Raw genomic sequence first — 12,202 nt, forward strand, 5'->3', positions numbered from 1 at the left:
TATTATTATAGTTTTTAAAAAACTATTGTTTGGGTTCAGTGAGAAGGGTAATTTATTCCCCATTTTATCCTGCCGTGAAAAATTTTCTTATCTCAGTCACGATAGAAGTGTTTGCTGAAATAGAATATTCTCATTTGAATCATGTATTCATCATCTGTGTGCTTCCTCTTCATGAATATGGAGGGGATCTTTGCTTATATTTTCTATCTTGAAATACAGCTTTTCAGAGCATGGTTCAACTGCAGGCCCACGAGCTGCTCCACCTCCAGCATTTTCTAACGGCATCACAGTCTACCTGGCTGCTTAACCAGAAACCTCAATCCATCTTGCCACTTCTCTCTTCATCGTCTACACCCAATCAGTTACCAATCCTACTGATTCTACTTGCATATCTCCTAAATCCACCTGTTTCTCTCTGTCTTTATCATCACTGTGCTTTTCCAGACCCCTCATTTTCTCACGGCCAATTTGCCTTTTGGTTGATCACCCGGTTCTAGGCTCATGTACACCTCCCAACTGGAACATCCTCTGTATTGCTGGTTCCCAACAATTTTTTGAGCAAAGACCCCGCCCCGCCCCGCCCCCCCCCTTAAGTTAAAAAACAAAACAAAACAAAAACCAAATCAAAGACTATCCCATGAGACTGATGGTTCTCTGGGTTCTCAAAGGTCAAGAGAACCAGGCCATTTCCATTTTTTGAGTTTCCCAGAATATTAAAAAATGTGAGGAAATGCCAAAATAAGCTATAAAAATTGTAATGTGTTATAACTGTTTGCATTTAACAAATTAATAATTTTAACATGAGAAAACTGTGCAGTGTAGCTATGCCTTTCACAAGATAATTGGAGGATTTATTAAAATGTCAGTTCTTAGTACTTTATAGAGGATGTATCATTTGGATATGGGGAACACCTTTATGTTAATATGCTGAGCACACATATAACATTTAGGAAAGCATTTGGCTACAACCAACCAAATACCTAAGAATGTAATAAGTCAGTATTCATATGTCTCACATCTAGAAATCTGGAGATGAGGGAGACCAGGGAAGCTGTTCAACTGTGTTGTCGGGGATTCAGATTCTTTCCACCTTTATGTTTTTCCATATGCAAGGTGTAAGCTTTTGTCATAATGCTTGTCACCTCATGGTCATGAGATGGCTGCTGTAGCTCTAACACACGTTCACCTTCCAGTAAGAAGAAAGAAAAGCAAAGGGGAAAATAAGGAAAGGCAAAGTTTAAAGGGACAAAAATGTTTTTCTCCTGTTGAGACTTTACTTTTTCATTGGGACAGAGACACCAGCCCCAGGGATTTCCACCTACATTTCATTGGCCAGAATTATAACATATGGTTAGCCATAGCAGTAAGGGAGGCTGGGAAATTGAGTATATTGTTTTCTAGCCTCTTCGGAAGAGGAAGGCAAGTCAAAAGGGAGTTGGGAATGAATGTTGATTGAATCCTATTTATAGCTTCTGCCACAGTCGTCTTCTTTTTTTTTTCTTCATTTTTATATATTTTTTTTATTGAGGTGAAATTTACGTAACTTAAAATTAACCTTAAAATTTATTTTTTTTTTTTAAAACATCTTTATTGGAGTATAATTGCTTTACATTGTTGTGTTAGATTCTGCTGTATAACAGAGTGAATCAGTTATACATATACATATATCCCCATATCCCCTCCCTCTTGTGTCTTTCTCCCAGCCTCCCTATCCTACCCCTCCAGGTGGTCACAAAGCATCGAGCTGATCTCCCTGTGCTATGCAGCTGCTTCCCACTAGCTATCTATTTTACATTTGGTAGTGTATATATGTAAATGCCACTCTCTCGTTTGTCCCAGCTTACCCTTCCCCCTCCCCATGTCCTCAAGTCCATTCTCTACGTCTGCATCTTTATTCCTATCCTGCCCCTAGGTTCTTCAGAACCATTTTGTATTTTAGATTCCATATATATGGGTTAGCGTACGGTATTTGTTTTTCTCTTTCTGACTTACTTCACTCTGTATCACAGACTCTAGGTCCATCCACCTCACTACAAATAACTCAATTTTGTTTCTTTTTATGGCTGAGTAATATTCCATTGTATATATGTGCCACATCTTCTTTATCCATTCATCTGTCAATGGACACTTAGGTTGCTTCCATGTCCTGGCTATTGTAAATAGTGCTGCAATGAACATTGTGGTACATGACTCTTTTTGAATTATGGTTTTCTCAGGGTATATGCCCAGTAGGGGGATTGCTGGGTCGTATGGTAGTTCTATTTTTAGTTTTTTAAGGAACCTCCATACTGTTCTCCATCGTGGCTGTCTTCTTTTAAACTTGCCAGTGTATCTTTGTAGCTGCTGGTACAACTTCTGAAGGTGTTATTGCATGTCCATCTGGGACCCCTGATGGACAGATAGCTTGGATCACATGACCCTTCTGATTCACTGACTGAGAAAATGAAAAACCTATTATGCATTCATTAGTGCTTTTACATAAATTTCTAGTTTATTAATCATATCTATATATACTGAAAAATTAGTCGTATATATAGACTTCGTTATTCCATCTACAGATACAATGGATTCACAGACCTCTTCACATAGCCTTGCTAGTCCCCACGGGTTCACTTTCAGTACTCTACAGCACCCTCGTTTCCTTTCAGAAACACGGAAGTTGTCATGTCACCATAACCTTGGTTAAAAATCTTTAATTCTTTTTTGCCTACAGAAGAAATTCTAAAATAATTAGCATTTTATTCAAGGCCCTCTATAACCAATCTTTGGCCTTATCCCTGGTCACTGTCCTCTCTCTCGAGCTGCTTTGTTCTGCTGTGGAGGCTTTGCACATGCTATTTGCGCTGGATGCTCTTCTCTCTCTTCCCCATCTGCTGAAGATCTGTTCCTGCTTTAGACCCATATCAGACGTTACGTTTGCTGTGTGGCTTTCCCCAGGGCCCTGAGGCAGAGTGGGGGAGCTCTCCTCTGCCCCTTCTAGCGCTTCTTTGTCCCTTAGTTATGGTGCATTGCCCATTTATTGTGATTGTTTATAGGCTGACTCATCCCAAGGGAACCAGTCTCATTCATCTGTCTGTTTCGAGAGCCCAGAATGGAATCTGGCATATTGAGGGAATTCAAAATTTGTATATTGAATGAGTAAATGAAAGAATGAAGGGAAATAGGCAGGGAGCTTATTGTAAGGTCTTCGCTTAGATCAAATCTAAGAAAACAGGCTGCTGCTTTTGTCTTCCTCCTAGAACCAGACCTTCGTTAACACAAAACCAGACTTTCATTAATAGGACCAGATCTTATTAAGATATGTGTTTAGGACTTTGAAAAAGCTGTCTTGCATTTCAGGAGTTGGAGGGCTCTGTTTTGTGCTCTTAATGTGCCTTAATTTTCTCTGGATTGACACAAAAGCAGTTTGGATGTGGTACACTCCCAAGGATCATTTGTGACTGTGGTCATTAAAAGAGTTGTTTTCGGAGCCATGAGTGTCCTTGGTGAAGGTTCAGGGGTCCTCATGAGGTGCTCCCTTTTGTGTGTGAAGTTCTTTTGATCTTAGCTGCAGACAACCTTCAGGCACAACAAACTACAGTGATTTCTTCTGTTGTGGGCTGTGGATGGTTGATCAGGGAGGCATCCCCACGAGCATACGAATATGTTCTCTACCCACCGATCCCATGCATGTGCATTAGCTGGCACTGCTCCTTACCCCTCCATGCCTACCTCCTCATGCCCCATAAAGAGTCTTTGTGTGAATTAGAAAAAGGTCCTCCTTCTGCACAGATGGGATAGAAAAAGCCAACCCCCTCTGGATGGGCAGAGCTCCATGGGTGCATGACTCAAGAGACCTGACAGTATATCTGAGCAAAGATAAAGGCTTTCTTTCCTCTGGGAAGAGGATAACCAGCACCGGCCAATGGTAACTGGGTAATGATAGTGGTCATACCCTCAGTCTCTACCTTAAAAATATAACTTGCTCATAGACATTTAAAATAATAACTATTTTTATTACTTATTTTTAATACTTATTTGTATTTTTATAATAACTCTTAATTTTAGAACATTTTTAGATTTACAGAAAATTTGCAAAGATAGTTCAAAGAGCTCCCAAATACCCCATTCCCAGTTTCCCCAATTATTAAGCTTTTATATTATTATGGTACATTTGTCACAATTACTGAACCAATATCGATATACATTATTATTAACTAATGTACATTATTGAAATTTCCTTAGTTTTTCATAATGTCCTTTCTTAGTTTCAGGACCCCATCAGGATACCACATTTAGTTATCATGTCTTCTTAGGCTCCTCTAGGCTGTGACAGGTTTTCAGACTTTCCTTGTTTTTTGATTGCCTTGATGGTTTTGAGGAGTACTGGTCAGATGTTTTGCAGAGTGTCTGTCAGTTGGGATTTGTCTTTTCCCTATGACTAGACTGAGTGTTTTAATGGGTTTTATTATTTTTAGGTGTGGTAAGGCCAACAGATCAGGGGATGACTGCCATTGAAAAGATAGTTTGTTAGTATTCACAGATCCCAAAAGAGGGGGTACATGTCATACCACGGAGGCCATGCTGAGAAGCATTGGGGTTGTTAGGCGGAGGGAGGGAGGAACTGTGGGCAAGAGTCTTTACTGTGGTTTCTGCAGGAAGGAATGGGTTCTGCCAGGTAAGCAGGCTTAGGATTGGCTAGTTTGAATAATTTTAGTGCGCTCTGGGGCATAGGGGCTGTCCCTAGATGTCTGGTACCTGTCTGGGGTTATCGGGGCAGGTGGAGAGTGGCTCAGGATGTGAAAGCTTGGTGAGGGAGGTGTTGGGGTGTGGTTGCTGGTTTGGTTGGCTGGTATCTGAAAAGCATGCCTCTTGGAGGGGGGACTCTTCCTGAGGAATGGAGGGGAGGGAGGAAGGGGGAGGTGACGGAGGCAGGAGGCCAAGGCAAGATGACTCAGGGGTATTTTCTGGTTGTCCAAACAGGGCATGTCTGGGATACGCACGTAGGGCAGATGTTAAAGTATTAAGTTTACAGAAGATGGAAACATGCTTAGTACTCTGGGGTTATAGATTTTGGGGAGAAAGACCGTGGAGGTAAAGTGCCATTTTCATCACATCATATCAAGGATGTAACTTATCACTGTTGATACTGACCTTGAATACCTTGCTGATCAGGCCCTATTTTGTGGTACCATATCTACTTCACGTCTGCCTTTAATGTTCATCTCATATGTTTGAAGTGTTTGTAGGGTAGGGTCTTGGTAAACACCCAGTGTAGTTTTCCTTGAATCTTGATCTTCCAGAAGAATGAACCCGCCTGTAGTGGGGTCTAGTTCTTAGGCGGGGGGCCCTCTTTGGGGTGGGTGTCTCCACAGAATACAGTCTTGAAACTTGGGCCTTAGGCAAGATGAGTTCACAGGGGAGACTTGTGTCTGAATATCCTGCTGTTCTCTAAAATGGTCGTCCTTTGTATACTTCCAGTTGCTGAATAAATACTTCAGTAAATACCGACAACTCTGTCAGGAGTTGGAGTTGATTATCACTGAAATGAGACAGGATATATATTCACAGTACTTAGCTGTGAGTTAAAATGCTCAGAGTGCTAACCTATTTTTGTATATAAATTTTAAAAATCCTGGTTACTCCATGAGTTGCCTGACCAAAACCTTCTGGAGCCCTCTCATGTTGGTGGAGATCATGAAAGATATGTCAGTGTTCCTGCTCTGCTTTTGAAAATCCCGAGTTGGGCAAGGCAGTCCATGGAGCTGGTTGGTAACTCACCTGCACCCCTTTTTCCCCCTCATGCCTCAGGGTCTAAGTCGCAGAACTGTCTGTGGAACTCCCTCATCGACGATCTCACAGGGAATGTCCAGGAGAAGCCACGGCCGACGATTGTCCATGACCCCCGGCCACCGGAGGAAATCCTAGCTGATGAATTGCCTCAGCTTGATAGCCCAGAAGCCTTGGTGAAAACGTCCTTCAGGTTTGGTGGATTGCAACTCAGTTTGTTCCTTCTTTTTGCTTGTGGAGTTATTTCAGTCCAGTTGGATGCCACGTCAGCGTGGCCAGCAAATTACCTCATTTCTCTGCACGAAGTAAATTAGAATTGATGAAGTAGTGTCGGAAGTAATGCCGCTAAACTTCTGGCTGGATTTCCTGAATGTAGTGAAGACCATATCAGTAGTTAAGTTGCTGTTGGTATTTAATTGGTATTGGCATTTAAACGCTGAGGCAAAGGATTTACTGACATTGGCAATTTGAATTGGATTAATGAGTCTTTTGCTTCAAAGGAGGATGACGCAGGGAGATAAGTGCACAGGGAAAAAGCACGTGGTGGGAATTAACTCAGCCCCGTGCCTTTAGAGTTCCTTGCTTCTAGTTGTAAGAGAAGTGAGAGCTGCTGCCTCCTGAAATGAAGTGTGGATCTTCTTCTGTGGTTTCCCAGGTGGCTGTTGACTCTGTTATTGTTCATCGTTTAGTCCTGCGTTTTCCCGCCAAGTTCTCTGGTGTTTTCTTGTTGTATTGCACTCCACTTTCATCATGAGGCGTCTCCTTACCTTCTCACCTGTATTAAATAAAAATCAGCCTGGGTATGGATGCGGTATAGAAAAGTGATTCTTTTTTCTGAATGGGTCTTTCAAACTCACTTTTGAAATACGCAGTCGTACTGGTATCAGAAATTAAGGTTTAATGATTTTGCCAGCCTGCCTTCCTCCCCTCCTTTCCCCCTGTTATTCTAATTTTACTTCTTTCATTTTTCTTTCCATTATATAAGGCTTTCATACTCTCCACATGGCCAGTAGTACATGTAAGCTTCCCTTTTCTTCCCTCATAAACAAATCAGACAGGATTTGGAGTCCAGGAAATATACTTGAAAAATGTGTTCTCTTCTGCATCCAGGTGATATGTGTAATCGCCCAGTAAAAGCCATTTCATTGTGTGAAGGTTCTTAGTGTGGACTGAATTATAGATGAGTTCTGAAAAGGAGTGATGAATAGGGGTTTGGATTTCTTTATATAATGTGACTGACGCAGTGGCGGGACCAGAATTGCAAGGCAAATGCTTTTCTTATTCCTAGTAAGGGTTTACTGCATTGTGAGGTTTAAGTAAAATAAAAACCACTCAAGTAGAGAGAAGTACATGCTATGAACCTGTGATTCTCTGCAAGTGACTGTGGGGGGAAGACGGGAGGGTGAATGGGTCTCGTGGTCTGTGTGTTCTCATCTGCAAGTGTCTCTGGTGGAGTCAACCCCTTCATATACTGTCTTCTGGTAATTACACCTTCCACCTCAAACCAGGTTCATCATCTTCTTCAGTGAATAGCTAAAGAGCTGCTCCCATGAAAAGAACATCGTATTTGCTAGCCCAACTCCATTACCATCATCCCTTCTCTTTGCATTCCCTCTGTGCTCTTTAATAGAGATAAGGTACTGATGGCCATGAACTTCTTTTGCTCTGCTAGTTGTATTATGTGCCAATGTCTTGGTTCCAGAAAGAGATTAATTTATAAGTTTGTTAAGGTCAGGATTTATTTCTGATTCCTTGTAGCACTTGGTGTGTAGTGGGAGAAACACAGTAGGTGTAAATATGCCAGTCCTATAGCAGTGGAACCCAGAAATGTATTGGCATTTGTTGTTCATTTACTGGTCTCCTTAATACAATTCTGTGCTATTCTGGAACCATCCTTTCTTCCAAAGAAGATAGTTGATTTCAATAGCAATGTTAGAGGGTAAATATTCTCTAATGCAGTTGTCCTTAATTGTGGTAGTAACATCAGTTGTGAGATTTGTTGCAGATAAATTATTATAAGCAAAATGTGGGAATAGCTTACTTATCAAGAAATAATTTAGAGCAGAATCAAGGTTGCTCTTGTAGCAGAAGACCTAAATAGACATTTCTTCAAAGAAGACATACAGATGGCCAAGAAGTACATGAAAAGCTGCTCAACATCACTAATCATTAGAGAAATGCAAATCAAAACTACAATGAGGTATCACCTCACACCAGTTAGAATGGGCATCATCAGATAATCTACAAACAACAAATGCTGGAGAGGGTGTGGAGAAAAGGGAACCCTCTTGCACTGTTGCTGGGAATGTAAATTGATATAGCCACTATGGAGAACAGTATGGAGGTTCCTTAAAAAACTAAAAATAGAACTACCATATGACCCAGCAATCCCACTCCTGGGCATATACCCAGAGAAAGCCATAATTCAAAAAGTCACATGCACCCCAATGTTCATTGCAGCACTGTTTACAATAGCCAGGTCATGGAAGCAACCTAAATGTCCATCGACAGACAAATGGATAAGACGATGTGGTACATATATACAATGAAATATTACTCGGCCATAAAAAGGAACGAAATTTCGTCATTTGTAGAGACTGTCATACAGAGTGAAGTAAGTCAGAAAGAGAAAAACATCGTATATTAACGCATATATGTGGAATCTAGAAAAATGGTGCAGATGAACCGGTTTGCAAGGCAGAAATAGAGACACAGATGTAGAGAACGAACGTATGGATACCAAGGGGGGAAAGCAGGGGTGGGGGTGGTGGGATGAATAGGGAAATTGGGATTGACATGTATGCACTAATATGTATAAAATAGATAACTAATAAGAACCTGCTGTATAAAAAATAAATAAAATAAAATTCAGAATGAAAAAAAAGGTTGCCCTTGTAATACCACTTGTTTTCTAGATGCCTTTTGGATTGCAGAGAAGGAATGAGTTATAGCTGGATATTAAATAATGTGATAGGAATATATCACAATGTGTTCTCCCCTACCTCCCTTTTTACTCCAGGAGTGAAAAAACCTGGTAATTGCTGACTCCAATATTAGTGACTCTGGAAAATCTAGGACGACCCGTGCATTATGCTCCTACAGTTTCAAACTCCAGGGGTGCCTCCATGATCAGCGCTCTCAATCCCTACTATGACTTCTTTAACCAAGCAGTACAGTCATCCCTTTGCTGAGATTGAGGTGTTGGGTTCTTTTTTCTGACTCTGAAATTCAGTCTCTCAGCCACCGTGCCGTGTGTGTGTGTGTGTGGACACACTTATACACAACCCCACACACAATTAAGGGATCCAGGCATGTGACTGTGAACATCCTGCCCTTTGCGGTTCTGCAGAGTCTTGTTTGCTGCGGAGGAACACATGGTTCTCGTGAATTGGCATCCTCTGTCCTCATAGCTCCTCTGCAGGATCGTTACCACCGAGCAACAGAGTAGAAGTGATAGCTTTGCCTACTCCCTTCTCTTTCTCCTTGTTCACACTTGGAGGGCATTTGGAATTTGGGGCCACAAAATATGGTCATCATTTTTTTTTTTTGATTGGGCAAGGAAATGCCTCTTTATTGGTGCTGGAGCTGTTCCTGAGGCAGTCAGACCATGGGACCCTCATTGGGACCCTTGCCCTCAGCTACTTCCATCTGTGGGAGATACTCTGTCCCAAGGACACCTATTGTATCAGCTTCTGTAACTGATGCAGAAGTGGGCATGGTAGGTGGGGATGTCCTTCCGGGCAGCAGCTGGGGACGCACGTGCAGGTAGCGCTTGGCAGCCACCTCCCACTCCTCCACGCCTTTGAGCAGATACACACAGAGTGAATAAGATCAGACTTGGGTTTTGTGGGTCCAGGTGCAGACACTGTGGGCTCTGAACGCTCATGAAGCCTCTGACATGAAAAAGTCTGCTTTCAAAACCCGAGACTTTTGAAAAGAGGAAAGTGGGGACCATAGCTAAATAAAAAGGCTTGAGTGTCTCGAAAGTAGACACTTCTGGGAACTGTATCCAGGTGCCTGTTTTCTTTGTTCCTCACGACCTGTCCCTTTGAACCTTGTTCTGCTCAGGTTTTTCTTAAAAGAGATGAGAGAATATGCTGAACCTGAAGCTTAAGGAAGATAGACCAGTCCAGCCAGTCTGATTAGTGACCCAAGAGAACAGGAAAGAGCTGGCTGCTGAGAACCCTTTATCTCCCCAGCTTCTAGTGTGCACATGTGCAAAGGTGAGACCCAGCCCAGATTGTACTGAAAGTCAAGGAAACCAATGTTTACTGAGCATCTGCTATGTCTAGGAACTGTACATTCATTTACTCAATCTCCCCAAACCCTGGCAAGGTGTGTATTGCTATCCCAGTTGTGCAGGTCAGGAAACTGAGTCTCAGAGAGATCAAGTAACTTACCCAGAGCCACCCAGCAAGTGGCAGAGCTGGAAATTTCAACCCAGTCCACCTGGCTCCAAAGCCTTACCTGTCCACCATGTTCTACCACCACATCACCTTGGCTTTCCTGCTTCTGGGTTTGCTGTTGGTGAAATAAGGTAGCGTGATTGATTCTACTAATCTGGGTGTGCAATTTGGATATATAGTTTGAGGCTTATCCTATGAGACTGACCCTGTTCTATTGCACTAAATCTTTTTTCTAGTCTAAACTTACGTTTTTGATCCACCTACCCCTTTCTGGTAGGAGCCCATTAAGGTAAACTTTATGTCCAATAAATTCGTTGAGGGATCCTGTTAAATGCAGACCCACATTCAGTAGGTCTGGGTAGCAGCCTGTGAATCTGTGTTTCTAACAAGCTCCCAAGTGATGTGATGGTCCAAGGACCACCCTCTGAGGAGTGAGGCGTGGGCTTTGGAATACCACAGGCATGAATTTGCAAATGCTCTTCTTAACTGTGTGATTTTGAGTCATGGTTTTGATTCTCAGTTGCCTCATTTAACAAATGGAAACAGTGAAATAACAGCAGTGGCCTTGGGCCCTGTTGCTAGGATTCAGTGGGCGATGAATATGGCAGCCCCTAATTCCTTCTCTCCCAGTTTTTCAAAATCCTGTTTAGGAGTGGATTGATCCTCTGCACCTTGATCCCCTTCTTCTGTGACTGGGCTGTGCCATGTGCCCCAGGCTGGGAATATGAGCCCAGTAGGTACTTTGTGAGCAAGGCTGGCCTCTGGCCTGACCTCCTTGGGCAGTAGTGGAAATTCTGAAGCCATCCAGCACGTTGGCCATCTCAGTTACTTACCTTGAATTGTGTGACTCAGCATAGGTTTTGATCATTTTGCATTTGGAAGAAGAGTATGCTCACTCCCTGGAGAGTCACTGGGGGATTGATGGACTTCTCTTCTCACACAGAATGGACTTATTTGGGCTTTGGCAAAAGCGTTCCTGATTCTATACATAACTTACTAAGAATATGTTCCAGAGAGCAGAACTGCATTGAGCCAACACCTCGGCTGCACATGAGATTAAGTCCTTGTCAGATCCCACTTAATGGATTGCGTTTTCCACGCAGAATTAAATCATTGAACTCATCCTCATTTTGGCTTTTGGCATTCATTTTTCGACCAACAGCTATAGCCAAGAAGCCAGTTTCTGACTTGATTACTTTCAGGAAATGTGCAATCTGGCTGATGATAGGGCTTGGTGTGGGGTAGCGTCCCCTGCAGCTTCAGACCCCACCCCGGAATGAGTCATGGGTTAAAATTCCCAATTAGCTCATGGGAAGTCTGGTCACATGCCTTTCTCTATCACCATATGTTGGTCACCCACCGGGAACTTCGGGGGGCCCCTACTTCCGTGACTTAGTGCTGTCTCCCTGGAGTTGCAATTTTTCCTTTCTAGTCTTCACTAATCCAAAGCAGTAGAGTTTTGCTCAGGTCTGTGAAGGGGAAAAATGAAAGAATGAATTCTGATTTTTTTTAAAACTCAGAAGAGTTTCTGTTGCAACTTTGGCTTCCCACAAGGGAAATACTTAGGCTTCTCTTTGCAAAGCAAGTTTTTATAGACAGATTTTCCAATGTTGGAAATTGACAAAGCATATATCATGCAGACACTGTTCCGTTTGCATTCTTCCTGGTCCTTCCACTAGTATTTTGGGAAAGAGGGAGTTTGTCTCTGTGGTGGCCATGTGAATGCACCTCTCACATCTCTGACCACACGGAATGTCCTTGACCCATGGCCCCAGCTTCTGTGCGAGGATATTTGTCCCTGGGATGGCTCTGGCTGTGTTTCTCAAGGGTACTTTCAGCCAATGACTAAGAGTGCCAGGGATCCTAAGGGTGGCCATTCCTGGGAGACACAGGACTCCTCTGATGGTGACTTCAGCTCGAGGACTCCAAGTTCCTTGGTGAACTTTCTTTAGAACTGCACTGTGATCTAAGACGCTCCCACCCAACCTGCCGTCCTTCTCTCCTTCACTGGAAGTCAGACCTGCATC

At 42.7% G+C, this 12,202-nt stretch overlaps 1 protein-coding gene across 7 annotated transcripts in view; it reads left to right on the top strand.

Annotated features, from left to right (window-relative positions):
- Positions 1-12,202, top strand: part of PDE1C (phosphodiesterase 1C) — a 554,383-nt gene that overhangs the window by 195,012 nt on the left and 347,169 nt on the right. For all 7 annotated transcript variants that reach the window (XR_009565283.1, XM_060305447.1, XM_060305446.1 and 4 more), the window contains exon 3: positions 5,791-5,962. Coding sequence is in view for 5 of the 7 variants with exons in the window: in XM_060305447.1 (XP_060161430.1) it covers positions 5,791-5,962 (172 nt within the window). In the remaining 2 variants the exon portion in view is untranslated. The remainder of the gene's footprint in view (positions 1-5,790; positions 5,963-12,202) is intronic.

Source organism: Globicephala melas, chromosome 9 (genome assembly GCF_963455315.2).
Source record: "Globicephala melas chromosome 9, mGloMel1.2, whole genome shotgun sequence".
NCBI lineage: Eukaryota > Metazoa > Chordata > Mammalia > Artiodactyla > Delphinidae > Globicephala > Globicephala melas.